Consider the following 26,368-nt stretch of genomic DNA (forward strand, 5'->3'; position numbering starts at 1 on the left):
GAAATTTTCATTGCAATAAATTGAAAAAAATAATTGGTATCATTTCTTGAGATGATTTATTCATCTTAAGTTATTGCAACAAATTTTCCTAATGTAATAAGGTATTAAAGCATCTATTGCAACAAAAAATTATTAGTTATTGCAACTAATTATTTTTAATTCAGTAATTTAAGAGTTTTCAGTTACTATTGCAACAAATTTCAACTTGTAGATGTGATATTTTGTCTAATATCACTATATTAATTTTGTTATATTAACACTTTGATGTAATTAATTCATTTTGGTGTAGTACTCTATTTATAGGGGGTTGGGGACTTGGATTGGGGTGAAGGTCCATACACTTATGGTTAAAGAATTGTTTAGCCACGGATTGATGAGACGTTTTCTACTTCATTAATTAATAAACCTTTATAATTATATTTGAATTTTTATATTGGGCATTTGGAAATTAAGATTTGTCTCATTTGGGGATTGAACCTAGAGATGTCTCAGTTGAGGATTCTTGGAATGGAAGTGTCATCCTATCACAAGAGTTATGGACACCATTTACCCATGTTAATATTCTTGTTACTTTTTTTTTGAACATGTAGTGAATAAATGTATTTGTATCATGTAAGTAATTTATGTGTTAATCAAACTTTCATGTTTGTTCTGCAAACCAATTTATCAAAGGATAGGATGTCAATGATTTGAAGATATTAGGTCTAGATTGGATATCTCATCAATGATTTGAAAACCCAATTTTCATGTGCAAGTCATGCATGCCTCTACAAGGTCGGGTGTGAGAAAGTCTCACATACATTTTAATCTAATATTACTAGGAGTCAGGGAGTATGTAGAATTATATTTCTATTTAATTCTTGTAAATAACATCTAAGTCATATGTTCTTGATATATTGCATATCTCATTATACCTTAGCACCAATGGTTTTTACACTAAGATAAAAAATACTGATATTGTAATTGTGATCATGAGGCAAACCAAAAGTATATGCCCTAATCTTAGTAAATTATCCACATTATCATTTATTAGGGTTTATTTTGATTGTATAATTTAAGTCCCTAAAGATGTTATGTGGTAGATTATAGGGAAGAAATGGGCTCCTTTAAACTATATTTAAGTTGATTAAGGATATGTACGACAATTGTAACTATTACAAGAATAAGTAGATGCATCATTAGTGAAGTTCCTTTCACTATAAGTTGCATCAAGGATCAACATTAAGCTCATAATTCTTTGCATAAGTGATGGATGAGTTTACTGATTCAACTAATTCAATTTAAGATGAAGTCTCTTGGTATATGTTTTTACCCAGTTTTTGTAGATAAAACTAGATGTGGAGTTATTTATTAGGTTAGAAATCTGGAGAGATGCTTTAGAATATAAATGATTTCGGCTAAGTTGGACTAAAACTGAGTAGATGATATATAAGTTTAGTACATGCAAAATTAAAGATGAAGGAGATATAGAACTTACCTGTTAAGAGATACTAAAAAACAAGAGCTTTTTATTTATTGAATCCATAATACATAAAAATAGAAAGATTTTAAGAGAATATGAATCATAGGATAAGAGAAGAGTGGATAAAATGAAAAAGCATATCATGAGTACTGTGTGATCATAGAATATTTGTTAAGTTACATGAACTTTTTATAAGATTGCTATAATAGGATATTGATCATATAACTTTTTATAAGTTAAGTTTAATTGAATTTTAATAAAATGAAATTGTAAAACTTCACGTGTTTATATATATATATATAAATATATATTTTGTTGTTGTGATTTTAGCACAACAAACAGATATTTGTACTAAATCAAATTGCATTGCTTCAAAAAAGGCAGAAGTCCCACTCTGAGTATTATCTACCCTAAACAAGCACAAATGTTTGAGATGATGCAAAATCAATAATTAATATGGATCCTCATGACAGATCCCTCATCCTTTGGTATTTACATATTTATCTTTATCCAATTCGACAAAATTACTGGCAGTATATAGTGGATAGGTAGTCTGTAATTCAGACGAAACCATTAGGTTTCACTTAACAAGGCAACAAAAACAGAGTAACATGCATATACACAGAGCAAAGAGAGCATTAAAATATATAAACTTCTAGAGATTCATGTCCCATGTATAAGAGGATATACATAATTTATAGACTTTAAGAGTGTTTCAATTCCTCATTCTTCAATGCACAACTCTACCAATTAAAGAAACTTGAAAAACGTCCCCCAACATAATGTTCTTCAATCCCATGTAATTGAGATCATAGAGTTCGCTAGCCTTGACTCCTTTAAAGTTGATTGGCTATCATAATCCAGAGACCTTGACGCTCTTGAGATCGCATGTGTCAAGTGAAATGGCCTCATCTTAGCTTCTTCTAGTTGAGAATTGCAGAACGACTAGAACAGCCGAATAACACAAACAAACAAATATGGGAAGTAATTGAACATTATGAGTTGGGATAGAAAAACAATATTTTTTAACAATCCTCATTTAATGATAGAAGTTTGCCTTACAAGGAAAACACAACTCAATGTCCAATTTATTGGGACTGTTTAACAGGAAACACTAAAAATACAACCAAGAATTATATTCAATCCCAAATGTCATTAAAATAAAAATGGCCACAATTTTACCATTAAGAAGTGAGCCATCCAAGAGATTGAAAAATGAACATGTGGACTGATTGATTAGTAAAAAGCACACCACCCTTTAGAGGAAGACTAGTTTCATTTATTTAAATAAACTAGTTTCATTTATTTAAATAAACACACACGATTACATTGAAGAAGATAAAAGGAAACATAATTTGAAGATAAAGAGAAATAGGGCATAAACACATAATAGAAAATAAACACAATAGAAATTGGTAGAAATTGGCTAGGGATCACTGCTCAATGCTTAGTGTTGTCCATTCTTGATATGGTTTTAGAGCGCGGCTGGGTATGGGCAATTACACTATGGTTTGGGGCACTTGAATTCGGGCTTCACCGTATCATGTCCAATATGCCACACCAAATCTTGATGCAATGATATATATATATATATATATATTTATATATGTTGTTGCAATAAACAATTTACTGCTTCAAATATCTTGTAGCAATAGACTATTACTTTCCGAATCTTATTGCAAATAATTGGTACAAATAATTTGGATCAAATAATTGGCACAAATAATTTGGATCAAATTATTGCAACAATATCTTTATTGTAATAGATAATTACATCATACCTATTATAGCAATAGATTGTAAAATAATAAATATCAGATCATTGCAATGATATTTTCGTTGTAGTTTGTCATTGTAATAGATTGTAAAATAATTCATTGCAATAAGCCATCAGTTTGAAATTTCATTGCAATAGATTGAAAAAATAATTGGTATCAATTTATTGTAATGATTTCTTCATTTTAAGTTATTGCAACAAATTTTCCTAATGTAACAAGGTATTAAAGCATTATATTCAATCCTAAATGTCAAATGACATTTGGAATTATATTCAATCCCAAATGTCATTAAAATAAAAGTGTCCACAATTTTACTATTAAGAAGTGAGCCATCCAAGAGATTGAAAAATGAACATGTGGACTAACTGATTAGTAAAAAGCACACCGTCCTTTAGAGGAAGACCAGTTTCATTTATTTAAATAAATACACACAATTACATTGAAGAAGATAAAGGTAAAGGGAAACATAATTTGAAGATAAAGAGAAACAGGGCATAAACACATAACATAAAATAAACGCAATAGAAATCGGTAGAAACTGGCTGGGAATCACTGCTCAATGCTTAGTGTTGTCCATTCTTGATATGGTCTTAGAGTGCAACCTTGGTTGGGTATGGGCGATTACACTTCGATTTGGGGCACTTGAATTTAGGCTTTACCACATCATGTCCAATGTGCCACACGAAACCTTGAAACAATGATATATATATATATATATATATGTTGTTGCAATAAACAATTTACTGCTTCAAATATCTTGTAGCAATAGACTATTACTTTCCAAATCTTATTGCAATAGATTGCAAATAATTGGTACAAATAATTTGGAAAAAAAAAATAATTGGCACAAACAATTTGGATCAAATTATTGCAACAATATCTTTATTGTAATAGATAATTACATCATACCTATTATAGCAATAGATTGTAAAATAATTAATATCAGATCATTGCAATGATATTTTTGTTGCAGTTTTTCATTATAATAGATTGTAAAATAATTCATTGCAATAAGCTATCAGTTTGAAATTTTCGTTGCAATAAATTGAAAAAATTAATTGGTATCATTTATTGAAATGATTTCTTCATTTTAAGTTATTGCAACAAATTTTTCTAATGTAATAAGGTATTAAAGCATCTATTGCAAAAAAAAAAAAAAATATAAGTTATTGCAACTAATTATTTTTAATTCAAAAATTTAAGAGTTTTAAGTTACTATTGCAACAAATTTCAACTTGTAGATGTGATATTTTGTCTAATATCACTATATTAATTTTGTTATATTAACACTTTGATGTAATTGATTCATTTTGGTGTAGTACTCTATTTATAGGGGGTTAGGGACTTGGGTTGGGGTGAAGGTCCATCCATTCATGGTTAAAGAATTGTTTAGCCACGGGTTTAGATTTATGGCTCAATGCTATCTGTATTGGTTTTGTTTTAGAGAGGAATTACAAACTTTCACAAGCTTGAGTTTGAAGGAAACAGAGCAGAATATACAAAAATAGTAACATGTTAAGATTTATGGCACAATGCTATCTGCATTGGTTTTGTTTTAGAGAGGAATTATAGACTTTCACAAGCTTGAGTTTGAAGGAAACAAAGCAGAATATGCAAAAATAGTAACATGTTAGTGAGTGATTTTTGTGTGAGTGCCTGAGTGGTCCCATTAAATATATTCTGAATCAAATGAAAGTTTCTTAAAACAAAATAATTTGATCCCAACGTGCTTTTGGTGTTGTTGCACTTCACGTCAATCTTCAAATGTCTTTTCAGATATCTATTACTTACATTAACTTCATTTTATTATCCAATAATTATTTACCACATAAGCGTTTTTAATTAAAAAAAAGTTGACATAACCTATCAAAGGCCAAGGAATGAAGGAACTGAAGCTATTACACCAAAACAGCTTAAAGACTCACTCAGTGCAGCAATGCAGACCTTGAAGACTCAACTAATGAAGAACAAACAGCTCAGTTCTCAAGGAATCAAGCTCAATCCTCAAGGAATCAAGATTTGAGCTCCGGAGACAGTGGAATTAAGACTGCACTTAAGTCTACTTAAACGGCAGTGTAGTTTAGTCCTTGTATAGTGAACAACTTGTAGTTTTGTTATTAGAGTTAGTTAGCTTTAGTCTCGCACGTGTTTTAGTTTGTTGTTTACTGTTTGCTACTGTTTGCACGTGTGTGAGTTTGTTAAGTTAGTTACAAAGCATTTGCTTATCTTTGCTTAGCTTGTATATATAGGGATTTTACTCAATCAATGAATCTAAGAGAATCGGTTTTTCATATAACCCGCGAACCCAACATGACTAATTCATTTATAAACAGGTCATGGGTTGAGGCTAAATTGGTTCGGGTTATATTTGGGTTGACAAAGCTAACCTGTTTAATAAATGGGTCGTGTTCATGTTCAACATGTAAACCCATCTTACCCGTTTAACCCGTTTAGTTTATAAATGTATTAATTTTTGTTATTATTATTGCTTAATTTTTTGTTATAATTATATTTTTATAACTATATTTATGGTTGTAATTATATTTTAATTTTAGATATATGGAAATTAGTAATAGGGTATTCAGGTTAGGTATGACCTATTAATCAAACGAGTTATTAAACTGGCCATTTGTATTGACTTTTACATAACTTGTTAATTAAATGAGTTAAACATGTCATATTGGGTTGACCTGTTTCATAAACAAGCCTAGTTAGGATTAAGGATTCTTGACACGTTTACTAAACAGGTTGGGTTCGAGTCAACCTATATAGCCAAATACTCATGACTCAACACGACACGAACCCGACTTACAAGCACAAATTGCCACTCCTACCAACACAATAACCAATAAACTATGATCCCTTGATGTGCTATTCTTAGATTCAATATTCTATTTATTTTGAGTTTAGATTATAGTTTTTCAACTTATTATATTACCCCCTCTCAAATTCTCAATATATTATTATTTGATAATTTTATTAGAGGTCTAACAAATATTTTTACATGTGAATATACAATTTATTAATTTATGTTGAAAATAATTCTATTTTATATATATTTTTATTTGAAAGATTATTAAATACAATTTTTTTTACACTTGTTTATGCTTTATTATTTTCTATTAACCTTATAAAAATTGTGAAAATTCATTTGAATGTTTAATTTTTTTTTAGACATATTTTTAGTAAAATTTTGTTAATGTTTGCCATTTTAATACTTTTATTTGTATTTTATTATTATTAAATTAATTATGACATCATCTGTCATAACGGTTCAACCTTAAAAATCTTGAATCTCTCTCTTTTTTCAGTTCGTTAAATGGTCTAAGTCTAAAAACCAATGTGATACCACTCACATCATTTTTTTATTTATTTAAGAAAAATGATAAAGTCAACAACTATTTTACAAATTGTTCATATGGTTGGTAGTTATTGGTAAGTAAAAGATAGTGTTATTGTTAGATCCATATGAAAACCAATAAGAAATTTTTAGAGTGACAATTTGTAAAAATGTTGAAAGAAAATGCTAAAGTCATAAACTATTTTACAATATTTTTACAAATTACTGATGTAGTAGGTGGTTGTTGGTATGTAAAAAGATTGTGTTACTGGTGTAACCAAACGAGAACTAGTTAAAAATTTTCAAAGTGACAATTTGTAAAAATATTGTAAAATAATCTGTGCATTTAGCATTACTCCTTTTTTAATTACCAATAACTACTTACTACATAAGCAATTTTTTTAATTCAAAATTTTTTATAAAATAGATCAATTTAGCATGATGAGGTCATTCATGCCCTACCAACTTGGCATGAAAGCAATGTGATTAATAAGGTAGTAACTTTGATCATAACTAGTAAGTTGCCCATGCGATACTTGAATAATGTTGTAATATTTTATGTATGATAGTTTTGGAGAATTTTGTACATATATTATAGTATAATTGTTATAGAATTTTGTTAGTAATGAGTTCATCATAAGAAGAAACTATTATAAATTCCATACACATATCCGTTATAATTATTCCGTTCAAGTAGTGAGAAATAAAAAAACAATTTAAAAAAATATTGTAGAATAAAAATTAATATAAAATGTGCCTTTCTCTTTCTCCTTAATTCTAAAACAAAATACTCATCTCAAACACCCACAATTAATCACTTCCTTTACAAAACCCACAAATCTACAACATTTGACTTTAACATCAAAATCGTAATTACAGTTGTCGTCACCCAATATAAAATGCAAGCCCCTTTCCTTGGTTGTAGCCAACTCATACTGGTTAGGATTAGATTGAATTAGGAATAGATCGGGTTAGGATTAGATGAGACAACAATGTTAGAGCTAGGTGTCGTCAAAAGATTGAAGGTAAAATAAAAATCATTTTTGATCTATTGTATATGACATGGGATGTTATGAAGTGTTATTGGCAATATTTTAGGTTTTGTTTTTTACCCCATCCACAACTCATAATCAGATACAACCCATCCCAACCCACGGCAGGACACATGGCTCAAACACAAAATCAACCAAATCCACCAAATTGACCAGATACCCCAAATCTGGCATCTAAGGATGAAAAATCAAAGAGAGAGAGAGGGGACTAAATTCACTGAAATGACGGGAAAATATCTATATATTACTAAAAACTGAAGCGTAGCATTTAATATTGCTACACTCATGTTAAGCCACGTCAGCAATAACGTCATTATCAATTTTTTTCCAATTTTTTAACATTTAAAGTGAATTAAAAACTCTATTATATTTTAATCAAAATATCAAATTTAATTTATCTTATTATTAACTATTCTTATTTATTATTAAATTTTCAAATCCATTTTAACTTTTCATATCCCCCTACTCTCTACCTTAACTTTCTTCAACATTTCTCATTCCATTTTAACTTTTCATATCCTCACTACTCTCAATATTACTATTATTCTATCTTTTTATCTTCCTTTATTTTTTACTCTTCTTATTCTATCCTCATACTATAAAATTGTCATTCCCTCTCTTATTCTATGCATAATTTCCATTTTTCCATACACAAAAGTCTCTCTCTCTCTCTCTCTATATATATATATATTTTTTTTTTCTTCAGTTTTTGGTATATATATATATATTTTTTTTTTTTTAGTGTAACAGGTTAACCATCAAAACATACTGATGCAATATTAAAAGCTCCACCAAATACATCGCAGAAATTAGTTTTAGACTACTAGAAGTCAATTAGTTTGCTAAAATTGGAATTGACTGGTAATCTAGATTGATATGATTTAGTTTTGTATTTTATGCTGTTATTTTTTTCTTATTCTCTTTGGTTTTTAAATGTTATATAAAAATATAATATTATTTTATTACATAGCATAACTAAAATAATATGATATTTATTGCTATACATTTCTGTGGGGGCCGGTTAATTAATAATTATTAAAACCGAGTTAAATGAGCCTGTGGCCCATCCGAGGACGTAAAACCGTCCGAGGAGGCCCATATAAGGTTATAAGGAGAACCAAATGAAAAGAGGAGTAAATATCACATAAGATGGGTCCAGTATTCGCCCGAGGACAAAATCCTTCTCGGCAATATGTGTCCGAGGATGACCTGAACGCCATATTGTTACAAACACACTTCAGAACTACACTACTACTAAAGGTGGGACATGGGACCAAGGGTAAGAAAGAAAAGATAAACAAATATCTTGAACAACTGCTGCCTCCGCATTAATTGCCTCTCAACCAACTCTCTAGCCGCATTAATGTGGAAGTGATGCCTGAACAGTGATGAAGCAGCCTTACAACTGCTGGTTGAAGGTTCCAGGAAATGTTGGATGGGACAGGAAGGGATCCCCTGAATCCAACCTACACGTGTGTGGTGAAGATGACACCAAGAGGGCAGTATATAACATAGAAGAATGCATTGAGAGAAAGGAATCGGAACTTCTAAACAAGTGACGCCTAGAGGAAAATCTTATGAAATAAAGAACTTAGCTTGTTTCAAGGAGAAATTGATCGTAATATTTTTGGTAATCTATCTAAAAATGTGAAGTTTAATCGTTTTTCTTTTGAAGTTAATCTAGTTCTTTTATATCCATACTCTACAAATTTATTGTTTGTGCCTTTAGCGTTTGAACCCAATATGAGTTTGGGATCTTTATAAATTGAGTCATTACAATTTCATTTTTACTATTTTTCTTCTCATCTTATTTTATTCAACATTTAAATTTAGCAACATCCTCCATATCATAATTATTTATATTTTGTCTCATTTTTTTTTAAATTAAACATATAATATTTTTAAAAAATTCAATAAATAAAAATTGTTCTTATAAAGTCTTCCCATGAAATGTTACAATGCATCAATGGAAAAATGAAATACAAAACAAATATCAATTTAGAAACACTCAATTAAAAAAAAAATAGAATAAAAAAATTTCTTATAAAGTATTCCCATAAAACGTTACAATGCATCAATAGAAAAAGAGAATACAATCTCATAAAAAAAAAAAGAGAATACAAAACACATGCTATTTTAGAAACACTTAATTTATTATTATTGTTATAATAATAATAATGATGATGATGATGATGATGATATCAAACCAAACATATCATAAAATAAACTAATAGTTATGGATACACTAACTTCATGGCAGCAAAATGGAATAAAATAAAAATAAAAATAAAAGTTACAACATGCATATTTAGTACATTAGAATTATCATCAAATTTGGGAAACAATAGGATGTTAACGAAGAGAGAGAGAAAGAGATTAGTAAAAGAAATCAAACATAAATTAAAAAAATTAATTAGTAACCGTTAATTGGAAAACAAAGAGGCTGATGGCTAAAGGAGTAAAAAATTAATTAAAGATGAACTTACAAATTTTATTAAAAACTTTACAATGCAAATAAATAAATCGTTAAATTCACTTAATTAAATCATATAATCAACAATTAATTACAATCATACAAAATTTAATCTTGAAACTAATCAAACTCTAATCTAGAAAATCATATTTATTATCAAAACTAAAAGGAAGACGTTCTTCAGTAATAATAGAAAGAGATAAGAAATAAAGATGAAAATTTTCAAAGTCATTTTTTTGACATTTCATTTAACATTATTTATAAATAATAAAATATTTAAAAAAAAATCCTTAAATGCTTATATTCTTCACACACCACGACTTTTAAAATCTAATGAAATGTTCTAAGAATTTAACTCTCATTTAATGCCTCTATTATGAAAATTACTAGCCAGTAAAATATGATAATAGTAAGAAACTTTATAAATGAGATCATGAAAAAACTAATTAGCTTATTATGGAATAAATGTCTTTTTTTATGCATTTAAGAAAATGAAATGTATAGAGTTTACTTATTAAGGTATATGTAAAGATTCACATTAAAAAAATATGTAAATGTTTTTTTGAAAAAAAAAAAGAGTATATGTAAGGTTTTTATTAACTTAAAAGACAATGAAAAATCAATTTTTAATTACTACAACCGTTGCTACTCTATAAATTACACACAACACTATATTCAATACCCTAAGCTACAGAGTTAGGCTATTTTGGATATATACCACCATATTTAACTTATAAATTACAACCCAAATCAATCATACAAGTACACAATCAAAACATGAACATATAACATGAATTACCTTCTGAATTATTGCTTGAGATTTTCGCAATTATTGACAGAGAATCGCCAAATTTAATTTTTAGAAAACATCAAGATAAGGTGAATTTCAATTTTTTTAACTTCCATAGAAAAAATTATTACCCATATTATTTCAATCCTTATGGAAAAGACGGTTTACATGTAGCATGGAAAACGTGTTTAATTGACTTAGAGATGTAAAATTTAGTCAATCGACTATGGTAGAATTAAGGTTTCAAATTTTAAATAAAACAATTCTACAATAATAAAAAATTATTTTGTGATAAATATGATTATGAAGTGCATTACTTTTCATTAAATTAGTTCAAATTACAAAATAATAATAATCATGAGACCACCTTAAAATATAATCACGTGCAACTCGCGGGTCCATAACTAGTTATTATAGTAAGCAGTAATTTTTTGAACAAGAAATGAAAAGAGAAAACACCCAAAACTGTTTTGCACAATGAAAATGAGAACACATTAAAAAAAAAAAAAAAAATCCACTTTCTAGGGGAATGTGATGATTTTAAGATAACAGCACAATAATAATGTATTATTCAATAAACCACATAAAATTTAATTACCATATAACATAAGTGGATAAAAATAAAGAACCATAATGGCAGCACTCAGTTAAACGCAAACAATCATCCACTACGACTGCTTTAAAACAGAGGCAACGTTCCCAAGTTTATCTACCGAAGTCTTGGCATAGTTCCCTTCTCTACTTCACTCTCCTACTGTTGTACTACTTGTAAGCCTGAAACACATTTGTACTTATGTGCCATTGTCTCTTCGAACAATATAGTGGACAGTTCTTATGAAGAATTGAAAGAATCATTAGCATCAAAATGTGAACTTTGAATTACATTTTATGAACATATAGAAAAGAAAGAAATGACATTCAATAATTCAGATATCAACTTCTTGTTTCAGAACAAATTCAACCGCCTCAGATTCCCATGCAAAAGGGGTGGATGGTGGAGAATCTCAATGTAAAGGAGAACAAGGAGGGGAGGTCCAATCTGTTGAAGATTCTAACCAATCAGCCATGCATGGGCAACTCCACCGGCTCTGGGTAGCAGCAAGGGCTATAAAGATCAGCCTGAAAAGCAAATATAGGCAATAATTTAAGAAAAAAATAAGGTAAGGAGAAGCAACATTGCAAAGCAACAAATACAATAATGAAAACTCATGAAACCAAGCTATATTAGTGCCAAATGCCAATATTGTTAGGAGAATGATTGTCAATTCAATGAAAAATGATAACAAAATTATTTACAGCATTTTTTAACTCAAATCCATATAAACAATCTCAATCGTAGAATAACATTCTCAAAATCATTTGGCTTTTGTTCAGTGACCTTATCCTTACATTTTACATTATATCAAAGTAGAGATATAGGATTAGGAAAGAGAAAAAGAATCATCTTGATGTTCAGAAGTACATACAGAATCTGCACAGGAGGGAGAAAAAATAACTTAAATAGTCATGCATGTACTTTGCCACAACCCACAACTTGAGAGTAATACAAGAGAGAGTTATCAGATTAAAATAAAAAAGGGGGGGGGGGGGGGGTGGAGAGAGATCATTTGAATCTTAAACGATCTCAGACTTTTCAAGACATTTTTTTTTTTTTTTTTCAAATTTCTTTTGGCTTATTATGTATCTAAACCCTTATCTGCATTAAGCCATTAACCCATTAATTTCAGTCTGCAATTCTTGTCTCCTAATCGATTATGACCTCCTTTAAAGTGGGTGATTGCCACCCAAAAAAAAAAAAAACTTTTTAAGACCAAGTGAAAAAATAAGCCAAAATGTATTTCCAACCCAAATATATGATAAAAATTTCTCAAAATCAAGGAAACAAGACCTTTCTAGATTTCATTCTCACACCTACATGCACAAATGGAAACTTTGGGAGTTACTTAATAATGAGCATTAAGATATTTTAGACAGCAAACTTTTTACTGAAGTGAAAGTATCAGCGCTTTCCTTGCTCCAGGATCTCCCTCCTTTTTCTTTGATACATAGGGGATTTTAATACAACAGAACTAAGTTATGCATAAAAATTAACACAAGGTAGCATAAAAAATATATCAAATATTACAAGCAAACAAAGATAATAATATATATATATATATATATATCTTTTGGACAATAACATGAGAATATTTTCCCGTGAGGTATTGATTTTAGATTTTTAGGCAACAAGATGCTTGAATACATCTGCACCAATTTCATCTTCCATACTCTTTTGGATTCATGAATTTTGGCCCCAAATCTTTATCACAGAAAATTGCAAACAAACTTAAGAACTTGGATTACGCATATTCCCAAGTTTAACAACATTCCCTTCCTAGGGTCGTCAGTCAAGCAATATACAACAACAAACAGAGAACTGTGATTGAACACAAACCAAAAATTTGCGAAGTACCCGTTCCAATATCTTAGTAGAGTGGCCATATATTTTGTTCCCAGTAGGTCCCAAGTATCAAAATACCATTCACTATAAGATCTAGATAACGATTTCCACCGCGAAACAAAATTGACAATCAAATCAAAAAACATAAAGACATTGAATAGTAAAACAACACATAAATAAGACAATGTTAACGAATATAATCGAGTAGAGAAGCATATATAGTTAGTTACCGTGTCCTGGAAGAACCAAGTCCAGGTAAAATGAATTCATTGTACTTTGTTGTTGTGACTAAATGCATTTTTTGTGATCGTGTAAAAACATTTCCTGGGCTACATTAAAAAGTTCCTCTTTTTTTTGGTACATTCTTTTTCGTTTCGATATGAATGTTTGATGATTTGTTTTGTTATGTCATTAAGAGTCTTACGATTCCCTTTCTTTGTAGCTGTTTTTTTCAGATCGTTCACTTTACCATCAATATTATCCTCTACAAAAAAAAAAACAAAACAAAACAAACCCATTCGATTTTTAAGGAAAACAATAATTATAAATCAAATACTCTGTAGAATTTTTTTTTTTTTTAAAGTATTACTTTTCTGGTGAACATCGAAATTTTCATTTGGGATGATGAGTTGCCTCTGTGCAAGAAACCTCACAGAGACCATATCAAGAATGGACAACACGCAGTGATACCCCAACCAGTTTCTATTGTATTTATGTGTTTATGCTATTAGCCCTCTTCAAATTAATATAAATAAACACACAGGATTATTTATAATATAGAAACATAATTTGAAGATAAAGAGGAACAGGGCTAATAGCATAAATAAATAATAAAAACACATAAACACAATAGAAACTGGTTGGAGCATCATTGCTCATTGTTGTCCATTTTTGATATGATCTTTGATGTCAGCCTTGGTTCAGAATGGGCAGTGACACTTCAGTACACAATAATCTTCCTTACCGCCGAGGGCATTGCAAGTTTTGAGACTTGAGAGAGGAAGAAACTTGCAATGGCCTCAGGCTGTAAGGAAGAATATTTTTGTATGTGTGTGAATGAAACCGTGTGGACTTTTGGAGATAGGGTAACAATTTATTTATAGGGGTTGGGGACTTGGGTTGGGGTGAAAGGAAGGTCCAGATAACTCATGGTCAAAGAATTGTTTAGCCAGGGGCTTGGTTTCATGACTCAGTGCTAGCTGAGTTGGTTTTGTTTGAGAGAGGCATTACAAACTTGCACTTGATTTTGAGTTTGTTAGGGTTGGCACGCGGGAAGTTAGGTGTGTCATGAACCTGTGAATTTTTGTGTGAGTGGTCCCTTTAAATATTTTCTAAATCAAATGAAATTTTCCTAAAACAAAATAATTTGAAATGAAATCCCAAACATGCATATGGTGTTGTTGCACTTCACGTATAATTTGTAATATTCAAATGTCTTTTATGGAGTTTGCGTGGTTGTGTAGGAAATTACTGTCTTTTCCTCTTGGTGTACATTTTTCTTCAGGTTTCTATCACTAACATTACTCTCTTTTTAATTACCAATAATTACTCATTATATAAGCAATTTTTATGAAAAGTTTGTAAAATGTATGTGACTTTAGTATTTTCCATATCTTATTCCTACGTACCCTTCATTTCCTATTTGTCATTAAGTAAAATATTACTTGGGCATGATGATGTCATTCATGCCCTACCAACTTGGCATGAAAGTAGTGTGATTAATAAACATGAAAGTAGTGTGATTAATAAACTGATATTATTTTTGTAATGCGTATAATAAAATAGTAAGTGATCAAAATAGGTCTTGATATTGGAAAGATTCTTAGACATGGGCAGCCTAATAAGTTTTAAAGATTTTCTCTTTCCAAAATGAGGTCAGGTATAGATTATTTGGTTTCATCTATGGCCATTTTGGAAGTGAATTTTCTTGATCTATTTGGATACCGCTTATTTTGCTGAAAACTTAAAATTGAAAATACTGTAGCAAAATAATTTTTAAATGTATGAATAATGCTATGGAACCCATTTTTAATGAAAGTTTTATTGAAAAAAGAAATTTGTGGGTTCTTTGAACAGTGCACAGGACCCATTGGAAAAGCAAAAAAAGCCGGTGCATGTTCTTAAAAAAAAAAAAAAGGAAATGCCAAACACCAAAACCCAAGAATAGAAACGCTATCCAAACTGGTATGTAATGTTTGACGTGTGAAAGGCTGAAGCAATATACTTAGGGTGCGTTTGGATACTGCTTATTTTGCTGAAAACTGAAAATAATAAAAAAATAATTTCCGAACTACTGTTCACACCAAAAACACTGTTCATTTGCCTATTTGCACTATTTATGTCCCATGAACAGTGCACCAAGCACTAGTCCCAAAAAAAAAAAGGTTGAAACATAAAACGCAAGGCTATTAGACACAATCCAAACGCTTACTTAATGTCAATAAGTCATTGTACATTCTTACATGTCAATTCTGAATTTGGCCAATAGTAATTTGCATTATTCTGAATTATACTAAGAAAAAAAAGAATTATATATGACCCTCGATCTGTTTGTAATAAGTGTGATATAAACCCTCTATTTTTTGGGTCAAAAAATAGAGTTACATAGCAGTAAGTTTCATTTGAGTGGTACCTTTAAAAATTGTAATGATTGTTAATATTCTATAAATAAAAATGAAATTTTCCTAAAACAAATAATTTGAAATGAAATCCCAACATGCATATGGTGTTGAACTTCACGTCTAAGCAGGTACTATTGCAATGTCTTCCATTCTTATCCCATGGACTATGCGTGGTTGTGATACCACTAACATTATTATTATTTTTTTTTTTTAAGGAAATAATAAAGTCACCAACTATTTTACAATTTTTTTTTATAGACTGTTGACATGGTAGGTGGTTATTGGTAAGTAAAAGATAGTGTTACTGGTAGACCTATATGAAAACTAATAAGAATTTTTCAAGGTGATAGTTTGTAAAAATGTTGAAAAGAAATGCTAAAGTCATAAACTTACAATATTTTTACAAAGTGTTGATGTGATACTGGTAGGTGGGTTAATAGTAAGTAAAAAGATTGTGTTATTGGTTGACCTAGATGAGAACCAGTAAAATTTTTTTAAAGTAACAATTGTAAAAATATTGTAAAATGATTTATGCATGTAGTTTTACTCTCTTTTTAATTACCAATAACTACCTAGCAATTTTTAATAAAAAAAAAAGTTTATAAAATAGTTCACAATAGCATGATCATGCCCTACCTACTTGGCATGAAAGCAATGTGATTAATAAGGTAGTAACTTTGATCGGAATAGGTATTGATATTGGACATTCATAGACATGGTTAGCCTAATCCAGCAGTGTAATTCTTGTTCATTAAGACCCAAACTAGGCAGCAAGATTGCAATCAGCATATCACAAATTAAAGCATCTGCACCTAGAAAGCTTAACCATGAGAACCAAAAAGGCAAGCAATAAGACCTAAGTAATAAGTTTTAATGGATTTCTCTTTACAAAATGAGGTCAAATAACGATTATTTGGTTTCATCTACAGGCATTTTGGAACTGAATTTCTTGATGTAAAGTTTGATGTGTGAAAGGGTGAAGCTATACTTAATGTCAATAAGTCATGGTACATTCTTACATGTCAATTATGAATTTGGCCATTAATTGCATTATTCTGAATTATAACCAATATATATATATATATATATATATATATATATATAAGCAGATGCACTTTCTTATGAAATTGGCGTGCTTCCTACCTAGTTGTATTGAAGATAAACTATAGCAACAAGATTTTGGAGTTTATTTAGTTAGTGTTGATTGGGGTGTGCCATCAATTTTTTATTTTTTATTTTTATAGAGTTTCAACTTATAGGCTATGGCTGCATTTATATTAAAAAAATTAAATAAATAAAAAAAGTTTGGTCGGCTGCACCATTTGGTTGTATTCTTTTTTAACAAGAAAAAAAAGATTGATTTAATTTCATCAATTAACCGATACAAATTTTCTCAAAAAATAAAACTTAATTGTTACAAATACTTCTATCATTACACGTCAGTGAACTAATAAGCTGTGGACACACCATTTGGGTTGTATTGATTATTTAATGATGATGCATTCTTTAACTCTCCAAGCTTAATAATGAATTCTCATTCTTTTTTTTGTTAACAATTAATGCTCCATAATTCCCCTATAATGAGGTCTCCAAACAGTGCTAGTGGAGAGATTTTGATTTCACTGTCATAATTCATAAACTCATAATATATTATATAGGGAAAACTACATAAATAGTCCCAATCTTTTACACTATATATCAAATTGATCTTTAATCTTTTAATTGTATCAATTTAGTCCATAATCTTTTAATATCGTGTCATTTTGGTCCCTACCGTTATTCTTTGAATGGAAAAGTTTGACATGTCAAACAAAATAATAAAAAATTAATTTAATTGCCACATTAATTGCCAATTATACAACCACATCATATTAAAATTAAATAAATAAATTATTCTTCTCGTGTGAGATTGGGCTTGGGGAAAAAAATTAAAATTCCTCTCTCTCAATCTCACGCTCATCTGTCCCTAATCCCTAACTCTCTCGTCTAAAACAGAAGTTATAGACAGCAACAACAAGGTTCAGCAACAAGGATTAACAACTAGGTTTTCTCATCGGTGGCAAAAGGTTAGGCTCTCTCTCTCTGTGTGTTTTGTTGTTGTCCAAAATAACAAAGATGGACATAAGCTAGTATCTGCAACAAATCATTTTGGAAACAGGAAACTCCAAGTAAAAGTATTGAATCGCATGAAAATTTATTAGAATTAAGAAAATGTAAAGATGTTAGCAGTGAAATAAAATCATTTTACTTTCATGGGGAAAAGAAGGCTCACTGCATATCAAGTAGAATTTTACAATGGACCATGTTTGCCAAGTCATTTTTAGCCAATCCAACTAGCTATTGCATGTAATGGGATAAAACTAGTGACATCCTAATTTTGAAATTTTATGAAGCACATCATATTAACAGTAAGCAATGTTGCAGATACTAGCTTATGTCCATCTCTGATATTTTGGACAGTAACAAAACACAAAAATAGAAAAGATTAAGAGAGAGAGAGAGAGAGTCGAAACTTTTGCCGATGAACCTCACGAGTCACGTCACCGTCTGGAACTTTTTAATTTAGTTGCGAGAGTTAGGATCGAACTAGGGACTTAGATGTGCATGAGATTGAGAGAGAGGAATTTTTTTTTTTTTTTTTTTCCCAAGCCCAATCTCACGTGAGAACAACAATTTTGTTTTTTTTTTTTTTTTTTTTTTTTTAATTTTAATTTGATGTGACTATACACTTGGCAATTAATGTGGCAAGTAAATTAATTTTTTATTATTCCATTTGACACATCAAAATTTTTCATCTAATGGATAATAGCAAGGACCAAAATGACACGACATTGAAAGGTGAAAGATCAAATTGACACAGCTGAAAAGTTGGGAACCAAAATTGAAATATGGTGTAAAGGATAGAAACCATTTATGTAGTTTACCCTATATTATATCATCACTATGAGAGAGAGAGAGAGCAACTGCTAAGATAGTCCCAACTTTCTAGTGAAATGTGATAATATTAAGATAACAACACAAATGAATTATTCAATAAACTACATAAAAATAGGAACATAGATAAATATATGAACATAGGGCACAATCTTCCATATGAAAAGGCCTTTTTGTTTTCAATTTTATACTTTCAAAACTTGTTTACTAGGTGTTATGAGAAATTTCTCTCAAGAACAGCATTTTAGTGTTTTTTTAGCCTTCACATCCGGTTTGGCAATATTTTAGGTTTTGTTTTCCACCCCATCCACAATCGGATACAACCCATCTAGATCTCAACCCACGGCAGGACACATGGCTATAACACAAAATCAACCAAATACCCCAAGTCGGGCATCTAAGGATAAAAAAAACCTAGAGAGAGAGAGAGAGGAATAATTGTACTGAAATGGGGGGAAAATATTATTATAATAAGCAGTAATTTTTTGAACAAGAAATGAAACTGAGAACACGTTTCTAAAAAAAATTCAACTTTCCAGTGAAATCACTGAAATGTGATCATTTTAAGAAAACAGAAGTATAATAATGTATTATTCAATAAACCACATGAAATTCAATTACCATATAACATAAGTGGATAAATGCAAACAATCATCCAATACGACTGCTTTAGAACAGAGGCAATGTGTTCATCTACCAAAGTCTCCACATAGTTCCCTTCTCTACTTCACTCTCCAGCTGTTGTTCTACTTGTAAGTCTGAAACACATTTGTACTTATGTGCCATTGTCTCTTCAAACAATATAGTGTACAGATCACATGAAGAATTGAAAGAATCATTAGCATCAAATGTGAACTTTGAATTACATTTTATGAACAAAAAGAAAAGAAAGAAATGACATTCAATGATTCAAATATCAGCTTCTTGTTTCAGAACAAATTCAACCACCTCAGATTCCCATGCAAAAGAGGTGGATGGTGGAGCATCCCAATGTAAAGGAGAACAAGGAGGGGAGGTCCAATCTAACAAATCAGCCATGGGCAACTCCACCGGCTCTGGGTAGCAGTGAGGGCTATAAAGATCAGCCTAAAGCAAAAGTAGGCAATAATTTAAGAAAAAAATAAGGTAAGGAGAAGCAATGTTGCAAAGCAACAAATACAATAATGAAAACTCATGAAACCGAGCTACTTTAAAGCCAAATGCCAATATTGTCAGGAGAATGATTGTCAATTCAATGAAAAAAGGATAACAATATTATTTACTACATTTTAAGGGGCCGTTTGTTTTGTGAGTTCTAACTCACTATTTCACATTTCAAACACATTTACACACATTTCAACACACTTTTTCACTCATACGTATATAAAAAAACACCTAAAATATCTTACTTAAACTTAGTTACCAAACGGGCCCAGTTTTTCACTCAAGTGGATATAACAATCTCAATAGTAGAATAACATTCTCAAAATCATTAGGTTTTGTTAAGTGACCCTGTCCTTACATTTTACATTATATCAAAGTAGAGATATAGGATTAGGAAAGTGAAAAAAGAAGCACCTTTGCTTGTTTGGACTCTTGATTTTCAGCAGTATGTACAGAATCTACACAGGAGGGAGAAGAAAATAACTTAAATAGTCATGCACCCACAACTTGACAGTAATACAAGAGACAGTTATCAGATTAAAAGGGGGGGGGGGGGGGGGGGGGAGAAGAGAGAGAGAGAGAGCATTTGAATCTAAAACCAAAATACACTTTTCAAGACAATTTTTTTTCTTAATTTCTTTTGGCTTATTCTGTGTCTAAACCCTTATCTGCATTAAGCCATTAACCTATTAATTTCAGTCTGCAATTCCTGTCTCTTAATCGTGGATGACCACCTTTAAACATGGATGATTGCAATAAAAATCCTTTAAGACCCAGTGAAAAGATAAGTAAGCCAAAAAGTATTTCAAACCCAAATATAAGATAAAAATTTCTCAAAATCAGGGAAAAAAAACCATTTCCAGATTTTATTCTGGAATACACACAGAAAGCAAACTTTTTATTGCTCAAGGATATTTTAAGAAGCAAACTTTTTTATTTTTTGATAGGTAGAAAGCAAACTTTTTATTGAAGTGAAAGTATCAGCGCTTCCATTGCTCAAGGATCTTACCCCTCCCCCTTTTTCTTTGATACATAAGGGATTTCATTACAAAAGAACTAAATTATGCATAAAAATTAATACAACGTAGCCTAAAAAATAGATCAAATATTACAAGCAAATGAAATCTAATAAAAAAAATAAATATATTTTGGACAATAACATGAGAATATTTTCCAGTGAACTACTGATTTAAGGAAATAAGATGCTTGAATACGTCTGCACTGATTTCATCTTCCACACTCTTTTGGATTCATGAATTTTGGCCCAAATCTTTATCACAGAAAATTGCAAACAAACTTAAGAACTTGGATTATGCATATTCCCAGAGAAATGTGATTATACAACAACAAACAGATCAATGTGATCGAACACAAACCAAATTTGCTAAGTACCCATTTCAATATCTTAATATAGTGGTCATATATTCTGTTCCCAGTAGGTCCCAAGTATCAAGATGCCATTCACTACAAAATCTAGATAACGTTTTCAACCGCAAAACAGAATTGACAATTAAATCAAAAAACATAAGACATTGAATGGTAAAACAACAACGCATGAATAAGACAATGTTAACGAATAAGATCAAAGTAAAGAAGCAAAGTATAGTTAGTTACCGTGTCCTGGAAGAACCAAGTCCAGGTAAAATGAATTCATTCCACTTTGTTGTTGTGACTCAATGCACTTTTTGTGGTCATGTAAAAACATTTCCTGGGCCACATCAAAAGGTTCCTCTTTTTTTGGCACATTCTTTTTCGTGGTCGAAGTGTCTTCGATACGAATGTTTGATGATTTGTTTGTTATGTCATTAAGAGCCTTACGACCCTCTTTCTTTGTAACTGTTTTTTTCAGACCATTCGCTCCACCATCAACATTAGCCTCTACAAAACAAAACAAAACAAACCCATTCGATTTTTTTAAGGAAAACAACAATTATAAAATCAAAAACTAAGTAGAAATCAAAAAAACAAAATGAGTATTACTTTTTTTGGGGTGAACATCGAAATTTTCATTTGGGATGATGAGTTGTCTCTGTGCGAAACGAGATGCCATAACAATCTTTGATACTGAACAGAAATCTAGGTTTATATGAACAAATAATTAAGAAAAATTGAAATACAAATTAAATTAGAAGGAGAATGAGATGGAGAATCTTACCTTGGTGCTTGGAAGTGGAGTAAGGCGCTAGGGTTAAAAGTTCAAAAATTTTGGGGGAAAATAAAAAAATGGCGGAGATTGTTGAGGGTTTGTTTGGGAATTAGATTAGTGAGTTTGGTGTTTGGGGCTACGGTTTCACTTGTACCTGTTTAAGATATCGTAATTTCCTAATTCCTATACAAGAAAAGGTGTTTGGGGAAAATCAAAAAATGGCTGAGATTGTGAGGTTTTTGTTTGGGAATTAGATTAGTGAGTTCGGTGTTCGGGGCTACGGTTTCACTTTTGCTGATTATTCTTTTGTTTGTTTGTTTTTTAGGAGATAGAAATTCTATTCTAACTTAATTTAAGTGCAAATATATGTGTGAAACTCGCTCTTGGAAACTTGAACTTTAACTCTTACCTCCCACACTCCACAAACACTTGTGAAGTGACCATTGCACCAAAGGTGTGTGACAATCTAATTATTCTTTTGTTAAAAGTTATTAATTGATGCTTTTTCTGAAGAAAAAAAAAAAAAAAAAGATGGTAAGAGCCTTGCAAGTAGATTGGTACCGCTTGATGTTTTTAATAAAGATGTCCATGTTCAAATTCTCTTTCCCATTATTTAAAAAAAAAAAAAAAAAAAAAAAAAAAAAAAAAAAAAAAAGAGGGCAATTATCATCTCATCTCTTGAGGTTTAGAGAAATGATACTCCATCCCAAATTTGAAGAGAAAAACACTTTCTCCCTTAACATTCAATTGATGAAACTTTATTAAATTAATATTAAAAATGTTATGTATTAACTTGTCATTTGCTTAAGGGCAAGACAAATTTCTAAAATTATCTTATTTCATAATTAAAATTCTTTTTTTTTTTTAATTAAAGTGTATTTTAAAATATAAAGTGTGAATTTTGCATATTATTATGTTTCTTTCTTTTTTCAACTAGTTATGGTGAGATTTGATTTTGCAAGTGTTTTGGTGCTTGATAAATTTTTCATTTTTTATTCTAAATTTATCAATTATTGTTTTACTAACCATGGTTTTGTTCAGAGATTCTTATAAAAATTTAGAATATTTCATGCTAATATAAACAAAAGAGGGGAAGGAGGGAGAGTGTTAATATTTTCAAATCTCAAGAGATGGAAGTGTTTTTTCCCTTCAGGTTTGGGGTGGAGTGTCATTCCCCCGAACCTCAAGGGATGTGAGTGTAATATATATATATATATATATATAATCGAAGCATTTGCTGACACCACAATTTTCCACGTCAGCACAATATTTAAAAAATAAAAAATAAATAAAAATTATAACTCCTCAAAACCCTAGCAACCTTACCCCTCTCTCAAGTTAAGAAATATAAAGCCACGGTTTCTGCAAACTTTCTCTCTCTCCAAACGTAGGAAGCTCTAAAGCATTCAAGATCTACAAAACCCTATCAACCTTACCCCTCTCTCAAGTTAAGAAATATAAAGTCACGGTTTCTGCAAACTCTCTCTCTCTCCAGACGTAGGAAGCCCTAAAGCATTCAAGATCTACAATGCACGGTATAGATTTTAACTTATAAAGTTCAGCTTTTGTAAGGTTAGTTTTGTTTATATATTAATTAATACATAGTACTTTGTTCACCATTGAATACTCATCTATATATATATATATATATATAAAACCGAAGCCTTTACTGGTACCACAATTTTCCACCAAAATTCTAATTACGCTATCATAAAATATTATTATTAGTATGAATTTTATGGAGTTGCGGTGTTCAAGAATTAAACCAAAATTCTTTTAAATTATCTATAATATTTTGTCCTCCGAAAATTTTATCTCTTTGATTTTATTATATTGTGTTTCTTAAACTATAGAGAGATTTTCTTTGGTTTCTGCAAACTCTCTCTCTCTCCAGATGTAGGAAGCCCTAAACGCACGGTATAGCATTCAAGATCTACAACTCACGGTATAGATTTTAGCTTATAAAGTTCAGCTTTTGTAAGGTTAGTTTGTTTATATATTTAGTCCTTACGTTTAGGTTTAGGTTTAGGTTTTAAGAGATTTATATATTACTACTATGTGACTAAATTTCCCGTGATATCAGTTTTATGTTTTTAACCAAATACATCAGGAAAGCAAGAGAAGGGGCATAAATATTTAGTCCTTACGTTTAGGTTTAGGTTTAGGTTTAGGTTTTAAGAGATTTATATATTACTACTATGTGGCTGAATTTCCCGTGACATCAGTTTTATGTTTTTTTTTTTTTAATTTGTTTTATGTAAGGTTAGTTTGTTTACATCAGTTCTTTATCTCAAAGATAAGGCTTTTATTTCTACCACAAGAACTATTTAGGTATGTATCCCTTGCAAGCACACATGAACTTAAATTGTCTTTTAATATATGCATGCTTTATTATTTTCTAATAGTTTTCCCGTGCATTGCACGGGTTAGCAACTAGTCTCTCTATATATATATAAAACCGAAACTTTTGAAGCTCCCACAAATTTTCACGTCAGCATAATTTAAAAAAAAAAAAACGTAATTGAATTTTTTAAAACCCGACTCTGCCTTTCACGCTATCCCTTTCACGATACTGTGCCTTCTCTTACAGCTCCTCCCAGCTCCTCAATCAGACCCACGGCAAGCCAAAAGCAAAGCATCATCGCATTGCATCTGAAAACCCACCATACCCACCAACAGACATCTTCTTCCTCAAAATCGTCTCCTTCCTCAGAACACCCACTATGAACACTATAAAAGCAATACAAACCTCAATATTTTAACAATTGAATTATTCTTTTGACATTCTCACGTTACAATCTCCTTCCCCCAAAACCCAAAACTCAGATCATTTAAATATTATCCACACAGATAGCTGCTGTCACCTCCATCTTCTTCATCTTCTTCGCCAAGACTCCTTTCTTTCTTTTTTGCTCAAGCTCCTTTCTTTTTGCTTTGTTTATTTTTCCTTTCGTTCTTTTGTCTTCTCAACCTTATTTTGTTTTGTGTGCCTTTCCCTGACCAAGCCTGTGAAGCTTTCAAATTCAACTTTATATGCCTCTGCTACACTGCATCCATGTATAAATTTATTTATTTTATATTAAACATATATTAATATTATATGAAGTAATACTATTTTAAAAATGAGCCATTTCACGCCTAACACTTGTTAGACTACTTTTAATCAACCCAAAATAAAAGAAAAACATAAACTAGCCTAACATTTTAAAAATTGGACAAAAACAAAGGAAAAACTAGTTTTGGGCTGGGCCAATTTAGCCCAACATTTTGAAAAATGTACCAGCCCAAAAAGCCAATCAAACTGCACCATGATACAACTTACCACACCGCATATGTGATCGCAAAATTAAGGTATAGTGCAGCGATGGTTTTGGCAAAACCGTACCGAACTACACTGTGAACACCTCTATTTGTAACTAAATTATCATCTCTTGGTATTTTTAACAAATATGTCCAGTGGTCCATAGTTCAAATTTCCCCTACCATTTAAGAGTACCATCTTTTGTTGAACTTTTCAAATTAACGACTAGTGTATGCTATATGTATTGATAATTCAATAATTGGAGTGTAGATAATTGAACCCTAGATGTTTTCATTGGAAACATCAAGTGTATGTTTGGATTGCACTGAAAACTGAATTTCCTTTGCGTTTGGCCTTTTTCTGTGGGTCTCGTGCACTGCTCACGGGACCTGTAAGTACGAAATTCAGCAACAACAACTTTAAAATTGGGTCCTACAGCACTATTCACACATTTAAAAATTATTTTGCTACACTGTTTTTAGTTTTCAACAATAAGCAGTATTCAAACAGATCCCAAGAGGTGTCAACCAATTGATCTACAAATCTTTTAGCTATTGACTAGTACATATAAAAATCAAAGCTTCTAGGTTTCTATTGACTTCTTTGAATATCAACACATAAGTTTTTGAAAGCCCACATTTTTTCTAGTCATTCTAATATATATAAATATATATGTATATATATATATATTTTTTAATTGAATTAAAATTCTATAAGGATATTTATAAAGGTAGGGACATAGGGTTGCAAGAAAAATTCACAACAATTTCACAATACTCCCTAATTTGCTTACCACCTTACACATAAGCTCATCACAATTTACAAATTATTTTTTCAATGATCCGTGTGTGAGGTGATGGACGGATTGAGAGGTTTTGTGGAATTGTT

At 30.5% G+C, this 26,368-nt stretch overlaps 1 protein-coding gene and 1 long non-coding RNA gene across 4 annotated transcripts; both read right to left on the reverse strand.

Moving 5' to 3' along the window:
- Positions 1-11,430: 11,430 nt before the first annotated feature.
- LOC115981570 lies at positions 11,431-14,786 on the reverse strand. The gene is made up of 2 exons (XR_004089377.1): positions 12,285-14,786; positions 11,431-12,014 (listed from the first exon to the last, which is right to left on the reverse strand). It is a non-coding gene; the product is annotated as an uncharacterized LOC115981570 (long non-coding RNA).
- A 4,621-nt stretch (positions 14,787-19,407) lies between these two features.
- On the reverse strand, positions 19,408-22,310 carry LOC115983298 (protein PATRONUS 1-like). 3 transcript variants are annotated; one of them, XM_031106104.1, is made up of 5 exons: positions 22,189-22,310; positions 22,014-22,097; positions 21,648-21,911; positions 20,448-20,491; positions 19,408-19,976 (listed from the first exon to the last, which is right to left on the reverse strand). In XM_031106104.1, exons 2-5 carry the CDS (start codon positions 22,081-22,083, stop codon positions 19,800-19,802), a joined length of 555 nt encoding a protein of 184 aa, XP_030961964.1. In that variant the 5' UTR covers positions 22,084-22,097; positions 22,189-22,310; the 3' UTR covers positions 19,408-19,799. The 3 variants fall into 3 exon arrangements, with proteins under 3 accessions (XP_030961964.1, XP_030961903.1, XP_030961831.1); XM_031106043.1 differs by having other exon boundaries at positions 22,014-22,109; positions 22,189-22,309; XM_031105971.1 differs by lacking the exon at positions 22,189-22,310 and having other exon boundaries at positions 22,014-22,182.
- Positions 22,311-26,368: the final 4,058 nt, after the last annotated feature.

This window comes from Quercus lobata, chromosome 1 (assembly GCF_001633185.2).
Source record: "Quercus lobata isolate SW786 chromosome 1, ValleyOak3.0 Primary Assembly, whole genome shotgun sequence".
NCBI lineage: Eukaryota > Viridiplantae > Streptophyta > Magnoliopsida > Fagales > Fagaceae > Quercus > Quercus lobata.

What these genes read in the sequence shown, in the direction of transcription:
- LOC115983298 (XM_031106104.1), bottom strand. Translation starts at nt 22,083, where the DNA reads ATGGCATCTCGTTTCGCACAGAGACAACTCATCATCCCAAATGAAAAT. An exon ending in CTTGGTTCTTCCAGGACACG is followed by an intron (nt 20,492 to 21,647) that starts GTAACTAACTAT and finishes CCTCCTGTGTAG; the next exon opens with ATTCTGTACATACTGCTGAA. An exon ending in AAGAGTCCAAACAAGCAAAG is followed by an intron (nt 19,977 to 20,447) that starts GTGCTTCTTTTT and finishes CTTTTGCTTTAG; the next exon opens with GCTGATCTTTATAGCCCTCA.